This window comes from Cygnus olor, chromosome 3 (assembly GCF_009769625.2).
Source record: "Cygnus olor isolate bCygOlo1 chromosome 3, bCygOlo1.pri.v2, whole genome shotgun sequence".
Lineage (NCBI taxonomy): Eukaryota > Metazoa > Chordata > Aves > Anseriformes > Anatidae > Cygnus > Cygnus olor.
Genome location: NC_049171.1, coordinates 19,955,217 through 19,981,054, shown reverse-complemented (window position 1 = coordinate 19,981,054; position 25,838 = coordinate 19,955,217). Strand labels below are relative to the sequence as shown.

The following is a 25,838-nucleotide window of genomic DNA, read 5'->3' as shown; positions in this document are numbered from 1 at the left end:
CACATACATATATTAGAGCATTAGGTCATTTGAGCAACAACTACTATTAGGTCAGGAGGTGATTTTGTAAAATGACAATTCAAGCAGAACTTTTATAAAATATTCACAAAAAGAACTAATTTCTTATTTGGCCACCTAAGAAAGTAGGGATATTTTCAGAAATAACAGCCTCATACTGAAAAGAACAGAAAAATTTCCCCATGTCAGTAAAAACATTCTGAAAACTCAGCAACATTTCTACAGATATCAAGACTTTCTCTTTTGAGACTTGCTAATTCAGTGAGTATATTGCTATTTTGTTTTGCTTTATCACAAAAAAGTTGTAGAATTGCAAGAAATGAAAAAAGAAAGAACAAAAAACATAAAATCATGACCAATTTATCTAAACAGATGAGTGGTCTCCTAGACAAGTGGTATGGAGTAATCTGCACTCACGTTACTCAGAGCAGTCCACTGTAAAGAAAATTATTGTTTGCATAACACTTGACACAGATTTCCTCTGGGATCCATACTATTCACCTTTGGGACTATGACACATATATTGCTTCAAGTTCAAATACAAGTGGGAGGTGACATCTCATCTATAGGTTAGATTCAATGGCTCCTGCCAAAACAAGGCTGTCTCTAGCAACAGACCAGCTCAGCTGTACCTTGTCTAGCTGTCTTGAAAACCTCCAAAGTCTGAGACTACTCAGCCTTTCTGCATAAGTAGCTCCAGTGCTGCACTGGCCTCCTGGTGAGAAAGCATTTCCTACCATCCAATCTGAACCTCCCAAGCAGCAATTTGTGGCCATTTCCCTTGTTATACTGTCTGGCACTGTGGAGGAAAATTTGGCTCCATTGTCTTTCCTTGCAGTAGTCCAAGATTTTACATAAAAGTCTCTGAATAGGAAATTGTCAAATTTCTCAACTGTTCCCAATGCAAAAGTGCTAAATAACACCTTTCATTGGGCCCTGCATTTTGAAATAAAACCAAATAAGGACAAATATGAGTACCAAAATCTGAATATTAGGCTGTTTAAATGAAAACAGATTTATTTTATTATTCAAGTTTCTCTAAAAGCCAGATTTCTATAGATTTTGTAGGGCTGAGAAGTAAGCTTTGGTTGTGAACAGAATTCACAGTATCACAGAAAGTTAGATGATTTTGTGTTCATTACCTTGTATTTGCATGCTTTAATGATAATTTTTAAGGTGATTTAAGCCTTAGGTGATTGATTTCCTCTATTACAAATACTAGTGAAAAGCAGTCAAGTTATTCTCACACATCAGATTTTACATATCTTTACTGCTACAATGCACTGTGTGAGTATTATATTTGATATGTTTGCACACCCATCTAATCAGAGAGGCAAATTCAATCACATGCTCTTATAAAATACAAACTTTTAAAGAATTTAGTGTAAGTTTTTGTGGTTAACTTTATCACAAATTATTTACTCAGCTCTAATAATGAGTAACAAGCTTCTTTCACTATCAAATGTTACAGTACTCCACAAAGCCTGCAGTCTTTGGTTTTATAAATACTTGACTAGTTCAGGGTCAGTCAGAGTTAAAGTTTTCGGAAGTTACAATAAATACTCAATTATAAACATCAAAAGAAATATAATAAGAAAAAAATATTTCCTCTAGATTTTCAGTGTCACTTTTGGCTATGTTTCAAGTCTCAAAAGCTCTCCTAAAACTCCATCATTATTTCCAAATGCTTCAGTCCTATGTTTCAAGCATTTCCACACACATATGTACACACACACACTAGTTGTATATGCTCCATCTGGACTTCATGAATTTGTACTTGGGAGTTCAATACCTAAAAGGCAGAAATACTAAATACCGCATTCTTCCACTGTTTTTAAAAACCAGCAAAAAAAATGTGTTTTTCAATACATGAGATCAGAGTTAAAGCAAACAATTAGCTTAATTTGATACAGTACTTAAAGAATGAGTAGCAAATAATTCTTTGAATACTACTGGGGCACTTGTGGAAACATTGTTTCACAAAGAACATAAATCCTTCTTATCATCTTTTTTTTTTTCTGCATGATGATACCAAATTTTACTTAAAGAAATAGCAATAAAGTACTGATTCTTAGTGCATAACAGAGAAGGTTTGCAATGAAATAATGATCCTAATGAATTAACACACAGACAGTTAACAAACAGGATGCATTAGACAAATCCATTATACCAAATATGATCAGGAGAAGAATCTGAACATGACTTTTTCCCTAATATGTCAACGTGATGAGAAGTAGAAGCACTCTACTCGGAGAGCTCAATCAAATCAAGCTTGACCATAATGTAGCAGTGTGCAGACCAAGCACTGAATAACATAAACATATTTCTCATAAAGTTTTGTGAAATCATACTCCACTGATTTCAATGTAAGGGTTCTGCAATTGGGACCCAGATTCTGACAATCTCTTTTGAAGTATTAATGACTTAAGAAACTTCATCACTGAAAAATAAGGAAAGAATACTGACTTGTTCCATTCAGGTCAACCATTAGACCATCCTGTACGTGATCTTGAATAAGCTGTAATGTCCTTTCAAATATTTCCCCAGCTCTTGCTTGCTCAACAGTGTATGGATCCCTTGGGTATCGAAATAAGGCTAGCAAATCATTTGGAGAACGAGGACGACTAATAGATAATTTGGAAAAAAAAAAAAAAAAACAGTAAGTGCACACAGGAGTTGCAACATAACACTGCATACTGTAAAAGTTCAACATGATTAGAACATACCTTGGTCACTCATCTCAAAATGGAAGGCAAACAAAAATAAACATATATGTTTAATAAAAGAATATGGAAGTAAACATTTACTAGACTTTTATAACACACTGTCTCCCTGGAAAAACTACTTCAGTGAATAGAGATCTCAACAGATAAAAAATTTGTTCTCTGCAACTTAGTGTTTAAGTAATATGAATCTTTCCATGCTAAATGACTACTATTCCCAGAACTAACCAGATGTGTTAACATTGCCATTTAAATAATAAAATGGCTTCTTGCTTACTAAATGTTTCATTATTTCTACTATACATATTAATTTTGACTTCTCAGTTAAAAAAGAAGGGGATACCTGTCAAAAAGATGTGTACGTGTTGAATTTATAGCTCTGTCAACAGTTGCAATTGCTTCCACAATTGACGTTTGTACAAAAGGATCTCCATTTCGGCTGACATTAGGGACTACAGGAAGAGGAATTCATGTGTTATTGCAAAAATGACCACACACAAAAAGATACTTCTGTAAGACAGGGTCTAGGCACGACATCATTTCAGATGTATAAAATAAACTTCTGTTCTTAAAGCATTAATGCAAGAATTTAAGGGGTTAAAAGGAATGTGTTATGAGAGGAAAATACTTATAGACTTATTTTTTCCTTTTATAATATATAAATCACAAAAATTTGAAGAGATTTCATGAAAACATATGAAACACAGAAAATTAAATTGGAAAAAAAAGGGAGGGAAGGGGGAATACAGATGTGCATACGTTCCCGAACAGCTACAATAATTACCACTGCTCCTGTCATGATTTTACTCTGATAAACAACACATAAAAATTTTATTTATTTTGATCACTACTTTGTTTTCCATTTTAAAATTATCTAACATTATAACGCTACATTAAAAATCACATGCTTCTATGATTCTATTTACAGCTCTTCTACTCATAGTACAGGAACATTGAAGCATGGGCCTATTCATCTGCCATTTTATGTGCTGCTCTATTGCAGCTGGATGTTTGTATAGCGTATCTAAGACTAATAACCTTCCTTTCAGCCTAACCTAAGAACTACCAGATCCAGGGGCAACAGCTAACAATTTCCAGAGTGTGTTTAGATTGGAAAACCCACAAAGGAAGAAGGGTAAAGTAGGGAAAACATCTAAAGCAAATACGCTGGAATAAAATCAGCAGATGTACAAAATCAGCTGACAAAAAAATTGTTGTTTACAAGCTTTTCATGACTTTTATTATTATTTTTTTCTCTCTCTCTCTCCTTTCTAGGCAAGATTTCATTAATCCTTCATTACTGGCAGCTTAGGTTATATCCATATGAGTTTCAGAGACTAGATCTGGGCAATCAAACTCTACCACCTATATTGTCAAATAAAACGGTCGCTGGCATTGTATAGGTGAAGTTGGAGCCCCTTGCTCTGCCCTGAGGCCAGCTGCCTTGGGCTGTTGACAACATACTCTCAGCATCCCAAATGGGCTGACCTAATGGCAATATTTCTCAATATGTGCTAATTACCAACTGCCCTCCTTGCTTGAGAGCTTCATTTGCATAACAGCCATATAGATGCATAATGAGATAAACCACCCATTTTAAGGAGAAATATTTATGGCTTTGCTACCCTTGTTTGAGTTGTTTCAGAGAGTGCTTGCATGCCATGAACCATCTTAGCACTTCAACATTATACATATAAAAATCCAGTGGCTGTTTACCTTCCCTGTGGCTGCTTACACTAGATGTAATCTCAGCGTTCACCTTAGATATGTCTCCTGCAGGGTTATCTTTCTGATTAATGGTGCATGTGGGCTGAATCATAAACCTTGGTCAGATGTTAACTATACAGAACCTTATTTTTGTATGAACTATTTGCTGCCAGTAGCTCACTTTTTAGACTAATAAATATTAAAAGTTAAAGCTACATGCAAGCCTTTCAGGCCATGCTTTTTTTCAGGGGAAAAGAAAAATGTCACTTTGTCTGTTAAAAGCAACCTAACAGTTTTTAAGCAAGAAAAACATAATCTACACACGCCCTGCCCTAAACCTAACCTAGAGGCTTTTACAAAACAGCAGCAGATAAGGTCAGAAGAAAATGACAAAAGAAAAACATCTTTAAAATATAATTAAATGTGGCCAGCAAAAACTGCCCCGCAGCTTATATGCATTTGATTTTTTCCATCTCACTGGTAAGAAAATATATTTATGTATTAGAAATATCTATAAAACATTAACTTTGTATAAAAGAAATATTGACATGCAAGTTTTTATGCGCTCCTGGCTACGTCATTATTAATACTATCCAGATAGCAAGTACCCAGTACTGATAATCTGCTCATTTGTCTCCTTGATTCTCTGACAATTTTTAATGGCAAAACCAGAGAAGCAGTATCTGATATCCCACTAATTTTTAGAAGAAACATCATTTACAGTTTCAGATTGACTGCAGATAAATCAAACCACCCATCCTTTTCTTTCTTTGCATCTCCAGAGTGGCCAAGATGAACTGAAATTTTATGGACTTTCCTACATTCATACATTCGCAGACTATAAATGGAGATGAAAACTCATCAATGAATGATTCCCAGCCCTGCAATTTTTCTCTCAGAACTCAAGATACCAGGTGACTGATATCTCATGATAATCAGTACATTAAAAAAAGTCACTGATATTTATTCATGAATATAATAAGCAAAATACAGAACATTAGACATAACACTAGGAAACAATATCCAATATGTTAAAGAAATCATGCTCAATAGTCATTTTCAATGATACAGAAATATCATGTTATTTCATTTTCTACTGAAAGAAAAAAAATCACATGATTTCCGTAAGGTTTTCAATCAAAATAAGACTGGAAAATCTGTTTGTACGATGAGTCAGGAAAACACTGGGATCAGACTATGTAACAAAGTTGTTTCCTTACCCTTTTTGACTGCTTTATTACAAACACATATAATAATTAATATTTATTATTTGTCATTATTACTTTCAAATAATTATTATAAATTCATATTTTCTGTTTTTGTTGTTGTAGTTTTTTTCCTCTCTATTTTCTCCTTTAAATTCTTAAGAGTATTACAACTTTCCTGAACTCTGTCATAGTGGTTACAGCCCAGTTTTCAACCAATAGCTGTAAACGTCCCTTGAAAGATGTCATTGGAGTTTTGGTCAAGTCTAATTTGGTCAATTAGACTGTGTATTCAACAAGAAAATTTGAACAGGTCCAAATTAAAAATCAAGAGGAAAATAGCATGACTAACAGGAGCCCAAAACATTGTTTTGAAGCTTAAGTCCTAGAGACATTTTGGCTGACATATTCCCATCTTACTCACATCTGTGCAGATAATTGCCTGAATTAAAAATAAATAAATAAATAAATAAAAATGAGAGGTTTTTAAGGGAAAGGTAAAAAAAATGGATAAAAGAAAGAATTCAGCATTTTATGAACTTTTTGCATCTTACAAATAAGCCAAATTCTAAAAGTAATCTAGTTCATACTTCCGACTGATTCATACACCTTACCGTTAACACTAAGCACCATGCTAACAGAGGAGTATCCTATGGTATTCCGGGCAACACATTCATATCGACCTTCATCAGCAGTTCCAACATCACGAATAGTAAGAAATCCCTCTGGACTAACGTGAAATTTTCCACTCTCAGTTACCTGTACTCCATCCTGCAGAAAAGAAGAATGTTTTTTTTTTATTCTGATATATCCAATCCTAATTTCCAGACCTGAATTTTCGTTCTTTTTCCTCAAAGAGTGACTTAGTAAACAAAAAACAATACTGAAGTAGATAAACTTATATAAAATTTAACACACAGTTGTCATGTGTGACAGGAGGACTTGCATGTAGATCTAAATCACACAGTGTATTTATTTACTTTTAAAAGCACTCATTATTATAAATGAAAGTATTTTAATAGTTTTAGGCCTTCACCACATAGAATTTAAGCCCCCAAAATAAGATAGCACTTCCTGAGAATATGTACGCATTATCTTACTCAAAATTTGTCAATTAAAAAGATCTCCAGAGTGCGTATGTGTCAATTCTTCATATACTATGCATTTAAGATACATTAAGGTACATTTATTTTAATGCTCACTAACTGAAAATAATCAAGAAGACTGAAGATTAATAGTAGAAACCCTTGAATTCACCAGTAATTCTACCTTTATAAATGTTTAATACAGCAAGTGTTGCACTGACCGAAATCAAAACCAGAGTGAAAGCCTGATTTTTCTTGCTTTTATCAATTACTTTTTTTATATTTAATACTCTTCTGTCATTTGCGGTACAGTTGTTAGAGGAAACACTTAGAAAAGTTGACACAGAAAGACGGGTTACCAAAGAGTTACCAAAACATGCCCTGGTTGAAGCCCTAACAGCATAAAAGGACTCAGCAATATAGTAGTTCTCATTGTTTTGGTGCTATATGCTTTTATTGCTATAATGTCATTGAAAGTGGGAATATTTATTGGATATTAACAAAGAACTGTCACTGAAATATATAGGACTATTAATATCTATATTACTGATTCTGGTCTGCATAATGTTTCCAAAAATTTGCATAACCATATATATGTCTGTGTATACACACACACACACACACACAATTCAGGTTTGCTATCTGTATACATACTCTGTATTGCAGTTGACTTGCTGATCAGACTGAAGGTAATGTTTTCAGAATCAAAGTGATCATTGTGTTAATTTGCACTTTAAGCAGTTAGTTATGAAGAGATGAAGAGGCCATCGCCTTTATGAAACAACCAAAGAAATATCTATTACCTTATTCCATGTAATTACTGGCTCTGGCTCCCCTTGAGCACTGCATGGGATCTGCACATTTGTGCCAACTTCTACTGTCATGTCACTGGGAACACTGGCAAATACAGGAGTCACTAAAAAAACAAATGACACATTCATAAGGTATGAAATACAACTTGTACAAAAGGTGATCTAAAAACAGGTCATCATTGTATATTTCTTTCAGTTACCCAACACTTCTTAATCTATAATCCTATTCTGTTTGCAAGTTTTACCTGATTATAGCAATGCCTTAAAGACAATGTTGCTTATTTTTAGTATCTGCTTCAGGCTGATTTTTAAGTGCTCTTAACTTCTAACAAAACAGGCTAGTAGTTGCCAAAAATGCTAAATTCTGTAAGCTAATAGCTCTGAAAAAAAAAATCCGTAAATAGGTAACTTTGAACAAAATCACCAGAATGATAGGAAATTTCCCATCAACTTCTGCCAAAATTTTAAACTTTCAAGTTTTAAATAGCAACAACAGAGATTTCTCAGATGATTAAAAACAAAACTTCCCAGAACTCACTCAACTCTAAGTGCCCCAACCTGACCTGCTGGGGTGTTAAACCTTCACAAAACTGCTGTGTATCTGAAACCAATGAGCCCTGGGCCTTAAACATCAACTGACCTTTGATTTTAAGGGCACAGGGTACACAACAGCCTAATTCCACGGTGAAGAAAATTAATGCATTTTTAATCCTTATTTCCTTCAAATCTAGATCAACATCCAGCACTCAGATGTTATCATGAGAAACACGTACAAGATTATGAAGATGCTTTAGAACTGTATTTCTGCTGTAACATATCAGCACTTTGCAAGGAGGAGAAATGGGGCTATGGTTCTACCAAGAAGCATTTGGCCACACAGCCTACTACCAACCAGATCTGGCCTTGGTGTTAAATAGTTTGTACTGTCTCTTACAAATGAAGCATGGTTATTAAGGAGTAGAGACAATTTCAAATAAGGTGTCCGTGCTGGGATGTAAGAGTGTCTAACTCTGAGGATGTGAGGTATGTCTTGTTAAGGACAAACAGACCTGAACCTTTAATCTGTATTCATTAATACAGATTTAGCCACAGTGACCACTGACTAGACATTCCTGAGATGAAAAGTCCCTTTGTTATAAACCCAGAGGAAAACATTTTCTCTTGTTGCACAATTAAAAATACCATTGCAATGAATGTATGGAGAGCTCCAATTTCAGGAACATATATGTAACCTTCAATCTTGTATCTACTCTCTTTTGATGACTGGATTTTGCAATCTGAGTTGCACAAAACTAATTTTATTAAACTTAAGTTCAGTGAAGTTTAACACAACTGGAAACCCATAAAACTTTTTAAAATCGTTTTGTTTTGTTGAATTTTAGTCAGCAATTTTATGTAGGTGAACAAAATCTGGACTTTGACAAATCAATCTCCCATTATTATTTTTAATTAAGAAAGATCAATGGAATTATTATTATTTTTTTTGGACAGATGTCTAAGCTTAGGAAGACTACAATACACTTTTACTGAAATACTGTTTTAGATATGGTCACTACCAAGGAAGTCTTTTAATTAAATGTTTAATCTCCTTCAATTTAATTAAACACCAAAGTACTTAACTAAATTATAAATATTAATATGATTCTAATTAATCATGGAAGTAGCTTACTTAGAATTTACTTGAAAAAAACATTAAAAAATGGTAGTTTTTTTTTTCTGTGTTAGCTTATTTTAGATATAAGCAATGGCATTTCATTGTGAAAGTCATTCGGGTGTTGTAAAATAAACTGTTTTGTTTCTGGACATTAAAACATTATGTTAATAACGCTATTTAGTTAGCAGAATAGAGTCTTATAAGAAATTAGTCTAACATGCACACAGAAAAAAAGACAACATTTTCACAAGAAAAAATACTTTCACAAGCACAGGAATACAGTCATCCACAAAGCAAACCTCCATTCTTTAAAAACAAGAGTAGATCAGATAAACCTGTTCCACAGAATACAGATTGTTCTAAAGAAATGATACTCTGTTCAAATCCTAATAAGTATCCATATGTTATTTATTAAAAAACACCCACAAACTTAAAAAAAAAAAAATGTGCTCAGAAATAATGATCAGAAATGTGAAATATGAGCAACACCCTGAACAACAAGTTTTCTAAATAACAAAAGATATAGTTCTGTTCTTACAAGCTCTTATCAAAAAAGTCCATGCTTAATTGCAAGGTTATGTGTTCTCCAGGTGACTTTGAACTTAAGTCTATCTGGGCATACTGATCCACATGCTCAATTTATAAGAGCTAATAAGACACCTTATAGTGCAAATCCAGCAACATAGAATCACTGTAATATTCAGCAAAAGTTCTAAAGAAAAACCCAAGCATTGGGTTTATTTAAACTCTGCTTCGAAAGCTTTTTTACTTCTAAATTAAGATAAATTTAACCTACTTCACATTCACATATATGCCATACAGTGCCAACAAAAATGATTAATTTTGATTCTTACATTTTAGAAAAAGAGAAGAATAAATCAAATATGGAGAACATACCTCTAGGCTGCACAGTCAGGTATACAACAATCCGTTGAGATCCGATAATGTTGACAGCTTGGCATTCATACTGTCCTTGGTCATGCAGGGCTACCCTGGAAATCCTTAGGGTACCAGAAGATAGAACTAAATGTCTTCTGTCAACAGACAACTGGCCTCCTGAAACACAGAGCAATAGCATTTTGCTCTTTACAGCAGTGCAGAACAAAGTCTCTTTGTTTCAGAAAAAGGGAAATCTGGAAGTATTCAAATTTGGTAAAACATTGGAAACAATTAAAAGTTTCTTAAAAAGAAAGAACTGGTGAAACCTTTAATTCACAGAATATGAACACGCAAATATATGTATGCACACAGTCATAATCCTGATCTCTTCCCCTTCTCCTTTTGTGGTAGAGACAAGTATTTTCATTTAAGGAGCATGACAAAGCACCCTAACAAGAAGGCGCCAGAAGAATGGCAACAGGTATTACTGTTAATTATTATTGTTAAGTATGAAAGACACTCACAATTCATCTCATCTGCCTAGACCATCTAGACAACCAATAGAAAAATACATACAGCTCTGAAAAAATGGAATATAATACAATACAATACAAATGAAATGAAAGGCACAACAGTGTCTGTACCCTGTTCTTCCTTTCTGGACATTTCATTTGATTGGAGCAACCTTGGCAGAGGGAGAAACAGGGACATTATCAGCATCAAAATGATCAAGAGTTTGTTAAAAATCTGCTTTATGTACCAAAATTTAGAATTCCTTAGGAGTTGCTTTTCCTGCTAGAGCTACTTCACTTGACTCAACTGGCATACCTATTTACATACAACATCTGCTAGAGTATTTCTTCCCACTGCATTGGGCTCAATGCCTTTACAACCCCAACCTGATACAGCAGTCAGCAGAGTGAATCCCAGTGTTCCTGTCGATCCCCGTTAAGTGACAGAAACACAGTACGCAGAATTTGTACTGATGCCAGGATGGACTGTTCTGGTTTCTGAAGAGGGCACATCCCAACTTATTTTAGATCTCATCAGTGATGGTCACCTCAATTTCCGCAGTAAATTGTCAGTAATAGATATTGCCACATGTGATTTGTCTTGCATTTCTTAAACCTTTATTAGCAGGAATTTGTTATGGAGGCATACATTGTAGTGACTCCTTTTTACTGAATACTGAAGAACACTTGGGCAACTAGCTTCTGCTGGATATTTTGCCTTTTCTAGCTAAAGCAGAAAGAGATGAACCCCATTTCCTTCAGGACTGAAGTGTCTGAACAAATACATGCATTTCCTTTCAATTCAAGTGTCATTCCAAAATCTATTCTAGCAGATTAAAAGTACGTCCAGAACAAATTTACCTCCTTTTGTCCAGGCAATAACAGGCTGGGGATAGCCTTGTGCTTCACAAGGGAAATCAACAGTTTGTCCCTCAATCACCGTTTTGTCTTGAGGAGTAACAGTAAACTGAGGTAGAGCTACAGAAGAGAAAATAAACTGGTAAAAAAAAAAAAAAAAGAACTGAAAAATATATGACTGTATGAAATTGCATACAATTTCCTGCATGATGTGAAAAGCTCATATAGGTGGGAAACGGGATGCCAGTGTTTTTACATTCTATTTAATCTAGAGCTGAGATTTAGGGCAGTCTCTTATGCAATAGGAACATCCCCATCACGTTATGCCCTGGTGTCAGTGAAGGTCTCTGGTATCTATTGCTGTATAAGATACACAATAAGACTTAAAGAATCTAACATGGAATGTTTCCTAGATTAAAAATGCTTTCTTCCTTTTCTATCTTTCAAAAATTCCTCAGCTAAAATATGAAGAAAATGTAACACAGTCAAAACCCTCCTTAGCTGTTTTGTTTGTCTTTATTCAGAACGAAAACAGTGAGTGGAGTGCAGGACAGTTTCTGCATCATGACATTATCAGTGTGAGAATTTATTCAGCTCTCAAAACACAATAATCCACTGGTAAATGATAAATGAACAAAACACATGGATGAGTTATTTTGTGTAGCTTTAAAAACTGAACTCATTGACAAAGCATGAACTGACAATGAATTGACAAACCCGAACTGTTTGTCAGAGATCTTAACATCTTAGAACAGAAATAAATTTAAATTGCTCATAACATTTTGCAAATAAACGTTCCAGCATTAAAATGTTTGCAAAATAAATATTCTCCACATATATGCATAGTAGAGGTTTTTTGGTGTATTGTCCTTGAAACACTTTATATTCTTACTACTGACATGCAATACCAAAATTATTGTGATCACAGTACATTAGGAGTGCTCTGACTTTCACTTTGCAGAAAAGCCTCAGCTGGTAGAGTGACTGTTTCCATGAATCTCAGAAGAAAATGTGCCCACGTTCACTTGGCTGTCTATGAGAGAAAGGTGCCATGGATCTATACTCAAAACTCCATTCTAGTACTCCTGGCATAAATACTAAACTCTAGGACTGCTACTTGTTACAGAAAAAAATTAGTACCACACAAACTGGACATTGCATGTTTTATTCATACCAGCAAACAAAACTATAAGCATTTCAAAACACAAATGTTAACTTCAGTAAATAATCAATGGAATTTAACTTTCAGAGAATTAGTATATAATATCTTACTCTGGGTGAAATATACAGCAATGTTACTATGGATATATAATGTAATTAAAAGAAAAAATCCTTATGGTTTTAGTTTGGCTCTGGCAATTCAAAAAAAAGAAAAGAAAGACAATCATACAACTTGAAGTAATATACTCTTCATAATATGTTTTACAGCATGTCACTGCAAGTAATACTCACCTTGGACTATGATGTATGCAGTTGCATGGATATTATCTATGCTGTTAGTTGCAAAACAGGTATACTCGCCGCTGTCCTCCTGCTTCACATTTTGTATGTAAAGTCCTCCTGATGGAGTTATCGTGATGCGAGGGTCACTTGGTAAAGGGGTTCTGTCACCTTTGGTCCATGTAATTCGCGGCTGAGGGTGCCCAGTTGCACTGCACTCCAAGGTAACACTCTCTCCAACTAATACCTCTGTATTTTGTGGGTGAATCACAAAACTTGGCCGGGCTGTGAGAAAAGAACAATGCCTAAATATGACTTTTAGCTGAGAGCACTAATTTGGCTGAACATTGCAACAGTTTGGGGAACCAAGTTGTTTTGGTTTTCTATTTTAATAATAGCTCTGTTGCAACGTACCTCTAATCTTGGTGCAAACTCTGCTTGCTTTAATCCTAATCTTTTTTTTCCTTACCCCCCTTTAAAACAATTATTAATCATATCCTCATTTACTGATGTTTAGAGACACAGACACTGAGACCCAGAAAACAATCTGGCTAGAAGGTGCTATGGGGTGCTCTAAAAGAAAGAAATTACTAAGTATTTTTTCCCAGCAGCATGTATAAATTGAAATGACATTTTAAGTTTACCTGGTGGTGAGTATACAAGCAAAATTTGTCCATGTCAAGAAGATACAAGAAGCAATACATCTTATTTTTAGCAATCTTATTAAGAAAACAATTCTCTTTAGAAATGCAAAATCCAGACTTTGTTTTTTTTACCTGGTGATCCAAAGTATCTAAGAGTAACTTCCTGAGTTTTCACTTCTCCAGCCACATTTTTTGCCATGCACTGGTAAATGCCCTGGTCTGTTTCTTGAGTATTCTGAATCATTAAGGTGCCATCATCTAGCAAGTTTAGACGGGAATCTTCTTTCATACTGAGCTCATTACTGTGAAGAAAAGAATCTGCTGGAGTTAAACCTTTAAATCACGAGCACAGAAAACTGTCAAATAATAAAAACCTCAATATATTACCCAAAATACCTTGGAAAAAAGTAAGTTTTACCATGTTAAGTAAAATAGAACTTTTAGTTTTCTCCTAAAGAGAAGAAGAGGACAAACAAAAGATGAATCAATTTTGCTTATGCAAGTACTACACCTTCAAAATGAAAAGCCAAAATATTTTTATGAGTAAAAGCTTATGCGTAAAAAAAAAAAGACAAAATACCTGGTCTCATTCTCTTTTAAGAATACAAGCTGTTCTATCCGGCAAATCGATTTCAAATGTTTCCACTGGAAGTATACTAAGTAAGTTCAATACTCAAAATACATTCTACTAGAAGAGGAGTTAGTTGCTTTAATTCCTGGTGCCAAGCTCTCTCTGGATTGTTCAAGGAGCACTTATGAACCTGACTGTAATTTGCTTTGGCATGAAATGTAAATTAAAATTAGCTCATCGTGCTATGTCATGGGTACAACATTTCTGTGATACTATGTAAGTATATTTAGGGCATTTTATTGAAGGAAATGTTTCTCACTTCATCCTGCACATGATGAAGAAAGCACAGAAGTGGGATGAGGAACTCACCCCTTGTGTACAAAATGCAGACCGATTATTTTTATACCCCAACCCTCCCTGGTGGTCTAGTGGTTAGGATTCGGCGCTCTCACCGCCGCGGCCCAGGTTCGATTCCCGGTCAGGGAAGAGTTTTTTGATGGGCAGAGGCCAATGGGATGAGGTCCAATGTGGCTAAGTGCCAGGTCCTGCAATTTGGCCACAACAACTCCATGCAATGCCACAGGCTTGAGGCAGACTGGCTGGAAAGCTGTGCAGAGGAAAAGGATCTGGGGGTGTTGGTTGATGCTCGCCTGAACATGAACCGGCAGTGTGCCCAGGTAGCCGAGAAGGCCAACAGCATCCTGGCTTGTATCAGGAATAGTGTAGCCAGCAGGACCAGGGAGGTGATCGTTCCCCTGTACTCAGCTCTGGTGAGACCGCACCTCAAGTACGGTGTTCAGCTTTGGGACCTTAGTACATGAAAGACATCGAGGCCCTGGAGCGTGTCCAGAGAAGGGCTACGAAGCTGGTGAACGGCCTGGAGCACAGGTCCTGTGAGGAGCAGCTGAAAGAACTGGGGTTGTTTAGTCTGGGGAAGAGGAGGCTCAGGGGAGACCTTATTGCTCTCTACAACTACCTGAAAGGAAGTTGTGGGGAGCTGGGGGTCGGCCTCTTCTCACTAGAGGGAATGGCCTCCAGTTGTGCTAGTGGAGGTTCAGGTTGGAAATTAGGAGATATTTCTTCTCAGAAAGAGTAGTCAGGCATTGGAACAGGTTGCCCAGGGAGGTGGTGGAGTCACCGTCCCTGGGGGTGTTTAAGGAAAGGTTGGACCCAGTGATTAGGGATGTGGTTTAGTGGGTAATATTGGTGGTAGGGGGATGGTTGGACCAGATGATCTTGGAGGTCTTTTCCAACTTTAATGATTCTGTGATTCTGTGTGATTGCTGATCTACTCAGCATTCAACAATTGCTCAACAGGTTAATGTCTTTTGACTGAAATCTTGCCATATTCAACTACCTTGCAAAGAGTTTTCTGTCATTCATGCAGCCAGGAAACAAGCCAGAATCAATAATCCCACACCCCAAATTCAAATTTCCTCTTAAAACTCTTTCATATGTGTATTCCGAATAAGTTTTCTTTGTTTATTATAAAAAGTACATGAGCAAAAGAAAATTTTAATGAAATAATTACACCATCCAAGTTTAAGGCTCTGTTTTTTGCATACTCCATAAATGCTGTACCCTTGCCTCATGCAGGGATCTTACTGAAATCAGCCTAAAGCTACAGAAACAGGACTCTATGTTGTTCCATTCTATCAGTAACTAACAAACTAAAATGGTTCCCTTATTAATATATAATGTGAAAGAATTTGTTTTCCAGATCAAGTTCTCCATTTGTGTAAAAGAATTACTCAGCCAAAGTCTGATTAAGCTGGTGGTAAACTCACAAATCATGTGCCCACTGTAAATTCAGGTCAGTTTTGGGGAGATGACGTGCTGCTGTGTGGCTGGTTCAGCTACGATGTGCGTGGCTGTGCTGGAGCAAGCTGGGATCTGCTTGCTTATGCAGCCAGGTTGGCTCATTGGCTCCCAAGGGACACACATCCCTTATAGACCCTACCCTCCTAAACAACAAGGAGAAGCATTCGAGCAGGTTGCCCCATGAACTTGTGCCATCTCCAGCCTTGGTGGTTTTTAAGACCCAAATGATAAAGCCCTGAGCAACCTGGGGTGTTCCTATAGCTGTCCTTGCCTTGAGCAGAAGGCTGCACTAGAAATCTGCTGAGGTTCCCTCTAACCTGAATTACCCTGAATAATCCTGTGATATAGGCACTTGCCTGCCTTGGGGCAATTGATATCCCCTTTTCTAGGATGAAGCTGCAACTCAGAGGAAAGCTTACTGCTTTGGAGCTGGGGTTCAAGGAGGCCTCTGAAATCTAACTCTTGTCCAGCTGGAGCCCTTTAAAAAAGCAGCTATTGCTCTGCCTCGAAATGTAATATAAACAGACCTACGCAGCATATGCAAACACTAGCTAAGCCCACAAACCACATGTGCGACATGTCCTTGTTGGATTCTCTGGTACTTACATGTAAGTGATTTACAGTTTTACAGTTGTGAGCAACTTTGCATGTATAATTACAGTTGAAAAACTTACCAATAGTATTATATATATGTAGTCATAAATTAGGACTTTCTAAAATCATCAGTTCTTAAGAGTTTAGAATTATTAATAAAACAGATCTGGGCCATTATTACTCCATATACTTCTTTTTATTATAATATGTTTCTGCTGTTACCATTCCATATGTTAGCATGTAATGCGTATGGCCATGCACCCAGAAATGTACACACACACAGACAAACATACTTACATTAAGCTTCTCTATTCCTCTTTTAAACTTACTTGTTTCGAAGCCAGATAATTTCTGGTTTAGGATTGCCTTCAGCTCTGCAAGTGAAGTACACTGTATTCCCTGAGGTAACGTCCACATCCTGAGGCTCTGATGTAATTCTTGGCCTCTCTGTATCAAAAAAAAAAATATAAGGAATCCTTACTTGTTTCAACACTGCTAAAGAATGGTAAATAAATATTTTTTCTATATACCTTGTAGAAAAATATTTTTCACAAATGTTTTAAGTTAAAATATTTATAAGCTTAATCAGGATTAAACACACTTTTCTTTATGTAAAAGTGACTGCTGCCTTTCTGACCTCCATTGTTTACTAGGAACTTTTAGCAGACTGGAAATAGATTGTGCAAATTTGTATCAGGTTCTAAAGTAGCTGTTTTATTTGTTTGAACAAAGGCTCAATTTGCTTATGAGGAACAAACTTTAAAGCAGCAAGCACAAGTGCCATTTAAAATAACTTCCTCTAGATTAGTATCACCGCCTAACCTACCTCCTACAGAATAATTTGTCCAGCTTGCTTCCTGCAGTTTCCATATTCAGGCTCCTTAGATGTGCAGAGAGCTGGGAGGATGCCATGTGAATTATGCTTGCACCAAATCCCCTTTTACTATCTTTTCCAAGAACCTTGTAGACACTTATGGTTATAATTCCCCTGATCAGAACTATACCCAACATATAAATAAAAGGTCAATTAGTTATTTTATATCTTCTGAGGCAAACGCCCATTGCACGGTGGAAAACCTGCTTTTTGGATTCGGAACAGGAGAGGTGCGAGCCCTGGGGTGTCCATTAATCCCGCAGTGACAGAGGATTTCAGTGCCCGTGTAGGGCACTCCCAATAAGTACAGATGATTATAAAAGAAATCCAGTGACCTAACCTAACAAAGTCAGCAAGAGTTTTAACAATAAATTCTCTGAAATTAGAAGCAATTATATTTGTTTTCATTCCTTCTTCTCCCTTATGTAAAAGGGAATATGGGACACCAACAACTTTAACATAATACCAAAGACCCTAGATGACAATCAAATCTGAAATATAAAAAGGAAAAATAAACTTCTTCTGGATAATCACATTTAGTTTCTTAATGACAAGCTCCAAACACGTCTATACTTGTTTCAATATAGGCTCAGGGGTAAAAATGACCAATTCTGTAGGAAGAAGACAAAAAACTGGGAAGGAACACAGAGAGAGTTCTGGAAATACACAATATTAACCAGAAGTAGTCAGTGTTACCAAAGAGAACAGAAGAACAAATTCTAATACAGTCTGGGTGTGTTTAACACATTAAAGAAGTCAGCACATAGCGGCAAACCCACCACAGTTAAGTTCCTCTGGTGTTATCGTGGCCACTGATCGTCCCTGGATCCTTCGTGGATACTCGCAGGTAGCAGCTGCCTGGGCATTTCCCGACTCCGCGTACGTCTTCAGCAGCTCCGCCAGCCACAGGATTTCACAGTCGCAGTGAAGAGCGTTTGAATCCAAACGCCTGCACGAAACAAGAAGTGGCCACCGCTCCTATTAGCAAGCTCGGACTATTTACAGACAGAAGGCAATCTTAAATGCAGTTGGTGGTCACTCGCTTGTATGCATTCTGGCAGTCTTTATTACAAAAGTGCATATAATTTTTACTGCACGGGTAGAACTGTGTTCAACCTAGCAAGCATATGAACAAGATTTCTTTTCTAACTCCACATTCAGTGAAAAAATCTGAACTTATTTAGATGTTGTACAAACCTTCCTAAAATAAGGAACATATACAATTCTCCCCCCATTTTTTTTTTCTTCTTAATACTTATTCATGCAGAAAGTTCAGTTAACTTGACTTTTTTACAACTTCCCATTTTGTTGGTAATGTAACTCAGACAAAGACCCACAGTTTTATTTAAGTGCTAAGCTTAATAAGCTGCTCATTGAGTTCAGTTAGTCAGTAACCTCCTGCAACAGGAGCCTATAACGAGACCTATAAATTCTGTTGACTTTCTTTCTAGTTACTGTGTGGGACACTGTGCTTTCTAGTGGAAGGCCCTGTAGGAAAAAAAAAAAAAAGTATGGTAATCTGTACCATTAAATATATCTATGTATAAACTGGAAAAAAAGTTGCATGACAAAGTGACTTTAGTGTATATTTGGGGTTAGTTACCTTTTTGATCATTTTGACTAATATATTGACTAATATATTTTCAACATATTATATTATAAATATATAATATATATTATAAATACATATATATATTATATATTTGTATTGTATAAATATATAAACATAAATATTATGTTATATAATATAATTAAAAAGCAATCAAAAGAAAATATCCAAATAATCAGATACTAAAGGATATCATACAAGGATCACCTAGTAAGACATAGACAAGAGGGTAAAAAGGAAGGAGCTGTTTTGTATATTATTTAGTCTACATAACAAAGTTCTGATAGTGAACAAGACCATACGTCTACAAATAATTTGAAGAAAGGAAACAAACAAAAGGAATTAGTCACTAAAGATGGTAGGATATGAAGCAATGGTCTCACTCTATGTAAGTAAACAACTGCAGCACAGTTTAGGAAAAATGATTTAATATTTAAAACACTTTCATAATGAAAAGCCTTGTCAAGAAAGATAAACTTTGCAAGATGAGATACAGTATAATTAGATTATTTAAACTTTCTTTAGTTTAATAATAGTTCAATTTACTTACAGTCTCTTCATAGATTCTAAGTGACTAAATGTTCCAGGAATCAAATGAGCTATTCTGTTATTATGCAAAAATCTGTTAAAAAACACAGAAATATGCATGTAATAATTCAGATTTTGACATACACATTTCATTTATATTATTCTTAAGGTCCTTTCACAGAAAATAATTTTACAATTTTTTTTAAAACCTTTCCCAGTAATCCACTGACTGCTAATTTTTACCTAATTTCTAAGGTATATTTGTTGATCCCATATGGGAAAAAAGAAGCCATAGAATGATAAGACAACTAAAAAACTAAAATGGAGTTCAAAAGCATTCAAATGAGCAACTCAAAAAAAAAAAAAAAGTCATTCTGCTAAGGTAAGCCCAAAAAGATATTCTTGGCAAAAGTTACTTAGCAGTTAAAATAAAATTTTTAGCCTAGAAATAATTTACAGGATGATAAGAACATTATTTTCTGATTTTGAACATTTGATTTTATTCAAACAAAGAAGCAAGCTGACTCTTCTGCATCTTACCCCAAGATAAACAAACTTACAGCCTTTCAAGTTTTGGAAGATGGGTAAAGGACTCAGGTTCCAATGTTTCTATTTGATTAAAGTGCAGATACCTGAAAATATGTCAAATAAAAAGAAAAATGCTGAAACAGTTTCCTTAATGAAGATAAAATATTATAAAGCATTTTGCTACTGTTTACATGTTTTACACATCTAAATGATGACCATGATGCAGTGGCTTAACCTTCTTTTGATATCATCTGAACTCTGTATTAGAATATGAAAAACACAGGAAGTGACAATCAAGAAAGATTTCACACTGCTATATATCGTGTGTGTATGCACATATACTTGCAAAAAAACTGCCTGACAACCTTTACTTTGGAGATTTTGGAGATACTACTTTGAGCACTCTTGCAAAGTCTGGTTTTCATGAGTATTCATCCTTGCATATATGAAAAAAAAGAAAGAAAAATAGTATTTTAATAGGGAAATGTTACATATTGTTTTAAAGATATTTATAGTTTCCAGTAGAATAACGTATAAATTGAATATTTCAATAATAAAGAATAAATTGAAAATTTCAAGATGCTGAGAATGCTATGAATCCTGGCATTTAAAGCTACTAGGTCTCTCAACAGCTCAAAAGACAAAAAAAATCATAGCATAAAACCTGAATCAGTCCTAGACTGATAGATAGATCCCCGCAACTAGTGTACAATTCACCACCACAGCTGTACTCTGGTTGATGCTCTGTTGATGCTCATGTAAGCTCTTAATATTATACAGCAATATATACATACAGCTATTAATCCCATAACATGGGAAGAGTTTAATGGAACGGGGTAATCAACCAGATTATTAATCTGCAACTGGTGTGGAAATAGGCTATTCACAAGGACTTCAAATGCAGGCTCATACCAATCCTGGCTGTGAGGACTGAGCTGTGTAGGTACCCCACAGCTTTGCAGAGGAGAGAACAAAAAGGAATTGATGGAATTGTGAAAATGATTTATAGACTTCAGATCCTTATTATATCCAAATGTATCCTCTTAAAGTTTCCTGTCTGACTGCTACCTCTGACAAACTTGGGAACATCTGGAGAGATCGTGTATGTAGAAATCACCACAGGCTGAAGAACGATAAAGCCCATCATTTCAAAACAGAGAGAAAATCTCAGACCACCAAATCTTCTGAAAAATAAATAAATAAACAATCCCACAGCAAAAAAAGTAGGAAGAAGGCGGCCACAGGAGCTCCCCTGCACTGCTCTGCTCCCTGACCTGAGCCGCACAGCTGCCGTGGAGAGCACAGCACGGAGCCCAGAGGAGATGGCCGTGGATGCTCTTGTTCCGGCACGCGCTGGAAGGCGTGTGGGGCGCTGATGCCAGGCACGTGCCTGGCAGCCTCCCAGCTCCCAGCCAGCAGCATGGCCAGAGCACAAGCCAGCGAGCGATGCCAGGCAGCAGTGAATGGGGACCGCAGGAAAAATAAATAAAAAAGCCAATAAAGCGGCACGGATGTGATCAGGCACATCGGAGCATCAAGCCTGCTTACTGCCAGTGCAACGTGTGGCCATGGATCATCGTGAGAACAGATTTTGATCCTGTTTGCATAAGGAAGCAAGAAATGTGTAATCATGCTGTTCCTGCCAGTCTTCAGCTCCGTTTTGAAAATACTGTCCAGCTTCATCTAAATTAAAAAGACAGACATCTCAAAGGCAGCTACCTCCTGCAAGTTTCATTCAAATCAACAGTGGAGAGAAGAGCGACCCCATCTAGGTCCAGTCCCGCAGAATGGCTGGTGGGACAGGGACGGTGTCTAAGACCGTCCGACCTCCACCACACCAGCAGCTCACAGCTAGGCAGCAGCAGGACTTGTGACTTCTCCTAAAGCAGCTTTACTTTTGGATTAAAAGAAATCCAGGCACCATTTCTTCCTGTACAGCAAGCAGGGATTTTTTTTTTTTCCTGTTTTAACATAGTTAATTGTCTTTGCATTTTTATCATTCATGTATCTCTTGCATTTGTTTGGTACTAACAAGGCAAGATTTGTATGCATGAGTAATACCTCTTACTAGAACAAATAAAGTTGGGGAAAACAGGCACACTGAAGCATGCAGTACCTTCCCCAGGTCCACAAATCAGAAGCCATATTAGCAAAGACAAAAAAAGAGAAGGCACCTCTCTCAGATTGTTTAAGTGACATATATTTAATTAAACCAAAGCAATGCCTCCTAACTCCTGTTCAGTATTCCAGCTGACAATAAGTAAAGATGTAAAGGATAGCTTTTGTGCCTGAAAACTCATTTTTTCCAACCAAATTAATCAGTTTAATTAAAGCAATACCTCTGTTACAAACCTTGCCTTGTTTATACCCTCAGATCATCGCAGATACAACTACAGTAATCCAGGCACTGGAGCACATTGTAACTGTCAACTTTACCTCATCAGAAACCATACTGACTGCAGTAGCACAAAAACCAAATAATGAAGCCCAGCTAGGGAATGCTCTGAACTGCTTATATGACTAGTTAAGCAGGGCTTTGCAGGTTTTTAAAGGTCTCAGCCTTTTTTGAGGTCTCAGGCTATTTATGAACAGAATAAGGTGTTAAATATGTAGACAACAATTAGCAACAAATGTAACTGCAAAAAAATAGAGGCAGAAACTAGACTGCATTATAGGTCATGCATTATAAGTACAATATAAAAAGAATAAAAAATTCCTGGCTGTATGATCTACTCTTAACTCACATTTTATCATTTAGTTTACTTACATTCTTTTCATTCTTTTCTTGTACGAAGCACAGTAGCGCTGTTTTTTTTTTTTTTTTTTTTTTTTTTTTTTAAATGGATTTTATTTTTTAATTAATATGAGAATTTCTTGGACTGGAAATTCATCCAAAAGGTAATCATATTCAAGAAATAATCTCACACTGTCACGTCTTTAGAGACATCTTTTATGTTCAGAGTACAACAAGCACTTGAAAAAAAGCAGTATGATGGAATGAATTTGGTATTAAAATACTTTCATACTGCAAATTAAAAGAAAAAGCATGCACGACTAGTTTTTAAAGATTTTTGTCTTCCTTTTTTTTTTTTTTTTTGATTCTGAATTCGTTATCAAGTAGGAAACAGAAGGAAAGGAAATATTTAAAGAAAAAATAAATAAAAGAAACACCTAGAGGAAGATAAAGATTTGATCAAGTAAGCACAGCACAGATTTTTTTCTTTGTTATCATTAACCTTGGAGGATGAACAGTACATTAAAATTCAATACCGGTAGCATTTCTCTTCTTCCATAGGAGTAAATTTCGGATCCTATCTTCCTTCATAATTTTATTGTAGAGGATTACTTTTATCATATATGCCAACCGTTCATTTCCAATAGTATCGCCACTTCTTTGGAAAGTACTTAAAATTCATTAGTAACACATCAATTATGTTCTAAATATTTAAACAGGTTTTTTTGCCATTTTGTTTATTTGAAAGAGAATGAACAAACAGATTTTCCTGCCCTGCTCAGGCATATGACAAGAATTAACAGCTTAAACCACAAGGACAGAGATTCAGATTAGACATTACAATAATGGTATAAAGTACTCAAACAGGATGCTTAAGGAGATTATTGAATCTGTTACTTAAAGACTTTCAAAATCAGGCAAGATTCCAGCCATTTACAATGCTTGACCCCAGCTGATATTATTGTAGAATAATAGAGTTACTGTACTTCACATACCTTCTCTCAAAATATTTTATTTTATTTTATTTTATTTTATTTTATTTTATTTTATTTTATTTTATTTTATTTTGTCTCATTTTCCCTACCATAGGCATTTTAGCAGTACATCAAGACTTTAATCCACTGTGTTAAATCTCCACTGTGTTAAATCTACATAAAACCTCACATTTATGCAACAAGCAGGAACTCTTTGTAATATAAAACTTTAAAAAAATCATAGCAGCTTTTGAAAGTTACTGAAAATTGAATTGAAGGAAATACATAAAATAAATAGAAGAACCTGCATCACGGCATGTAAGATAACATTTTTATATGTTAATTTCCCCAAAGATATGTATATATGAATACAATCTGCAGCATAACTCTAGCAATAGCTTACAAAGAACAAAAATAGTATGTTAACGTGAAAGTTAAAAGAAAATGAGAAATTAGTATTCCACTAAGAATAAACGTTTAAATAATTCTGTGAGTATCTGGGACTCCCACTAGTTGAGGACTGCAGAGAAAGCATGTTGTCCCATGAAAATCTCTTAAATGAGAATTGAAAATATAGCAGGAAAGCCAACAAACAAGTACATACATCTGGGAACAGACTGAACTTAGAGCTCAAATTTGTGATCCAATACCAAAAACTTGTGACCTCCCAAGCCAGGTATCTGTGATGTTTCAGGTGGGAATCAGTGGTCTATGCACTAGAGGTCTATGCACTAGTGGTGTAGGCATAGAGAGGCAGCTTTGGTTTCCTTTCAGGCACCCTGGCTGACTTCAAGCTGCTGCTCCAAAAAATGCAGATTTCCTGCAAGTTTGTGTCATATTTTCCAGACCCAAACATATATCCTGCAGGTTCAGAGGGGTCTAAACTTGTCCTAAGTAATCACTTTTAAACAGATGTCTTTCTCCCTTCACTCTGCAATGGCTGAAGAGTTAGGCGACGAAATATGTATGGCTCAAGTTCTCAGTGTGTTCAAGCACCTAAAAAAATGCCAAGTGTTCTCAGAATTTATTCTACCACAAGTGAATTTCAAAGTCTGATTCAAAGATCTTATTATCCTGGCAGAAATTGCCGAGGAAAAAGACATTTCTACTACATCAGCAGCAAAGAATTCTGTCGTGGAGGTTTTAGTGGGATACTGCCAGCAGTATTTGCGGCTGCTTTTCTTTTTCTTCCCTTATACATGCAAGAGTCCTCTTAAATCAAACTGTACATACAATTTCTCTCCAGTATTACTACTGAAGAATGAAAAAAAATATATATATAATAATAAAAAAGTGCTTACTGTGCAGTTTAATTAAAAAAAATCAATGATCAGTTTCACTCTGTTTCATTGGAGCACACGAAATTACTGTGAAACAAGTGTGTTCTCCTGAGGTGTGGAGCCACAACCTCTCCTCTGAGAACTCTGCTGAGCAAGGAAGGAAAAGAGCATTTGGCTGAGCCAATGCATGCAGGTTGCAAAATGTCTTTTGACATTTTTTGTGCAGGCCACAGTAGCCTGCAACTTGGAAATGTCATACTGAACAACTGACACAGTCCCAAGGTGAAGCAGGAGAATTTGGGAAGGTGTTGTTTGGTCTTGTGAACACAGTATCTCTCCAAAGATAATGTGATAAAACAGATCTTGTACAGCCAGGACCTATTTACAAGACTCTAACTTTGTTTAAAATTTGATTTTATACAGAGTAACATTGAAGAATTAGTGATTCAATAAATATACCTCAGTGTTTAAAATTCTACACAGAAAACAAGAATTGCTATTAGCATGCAACTAAGCCCTACCAGTTGCTGTCAATATGCTGTAGCAATCATTTCTAGAGCAGGAGGAAGAGGAAGAGAAAGGTGTTACGGGAACAAATGACATTTATATATGTTTTATAATCATCACTTTTGTTTTGTGCAGATGTTCTTCCTTCAGAAGGCATCTACTGCCTTCTAAAATGAGCTTCCATGATTTGTACACCATCTGAAGTATCATTTTACACACTATGTCCACTAATGTCTACTAGAGGTTTACACTAAGAAGGAAACTGGTTCATATCGTAGTAG

General features: G+C 35.8%; 1 protein-coding gene and 1 non-coding gene across 3 annotated transcripts in view; one reads left to right on the top strand and one right to left on the bottom strand.

Annotated features, from left to right (window-relative positions):
- PXDN (peroxidasin) overlaps nucleotides 1-25,838 on the bottom strand; it is an 87,081-nt gene that overhangs the window by 21,246 nt on the left and 39,997 nt on the right. For both annotated transcript variants that reach the window (XM_040551037.1, XM_040551036.1), the window contains 12 exons: nucleotides 20,095-20,166; nucleotides 19,557-19,628; nucleotides 18,177-18,346; nucleotides 16,853-16,970; nucleotides 13,670-13,839; nucleotides 12,906-13,178; nucleotides 11,457-11,573; nucleotides 10,102-10,260; nucleotides 7,542-7,654; nucleotides 6,268-6,424; nucleotides 3,085-3,193; nucleotides 2,485-2,642 (listed from right to left, as the gene is read on the bottom strand). In XM_040551037.1, coding sequence (XP_040406971.1) covers nucleotides 2,485-2,642; nucleotides 3,085-3,193; nucleotides 6,268-6,424; nucleotides 7,542-7,654; nucleotides 10,102-10,260; nucleotides 11,457-11,573; nucleotides 12,906-13,178; nucleotides 13,670-13,839; nucleotides 16,853-16,970; nucleotides 18,177-18,346; nucleotides 19,557-19,628; nucleotides 20,095-20,166 — 1,688 coding nt within the window. The remainder of the gene's footprint in view (nucleotides 1-2,484; nucleotides 2,643-3,084; nucleotides 3,194-6,267; nucleotides 6,425-7,541; nucleotides 7,655-10,101; nucleotides 10,261-11,456; nucleotides 11,574-12,905; nucleotides 13,179-13,669; nucleotides 13,840-16,852; nucleotides 16,971-18,176; nucleotides 18,347-19,556; nucleotides 19,629-20,094; nucleotides 20,167-25,838) is intronic.
- Nucleotides 14,523-14,594, top strand: TRNAE-CUC. Its single transcript has one exon. It is a non-coding gene; the product is annotated as a tRNA-Glu (tRNA).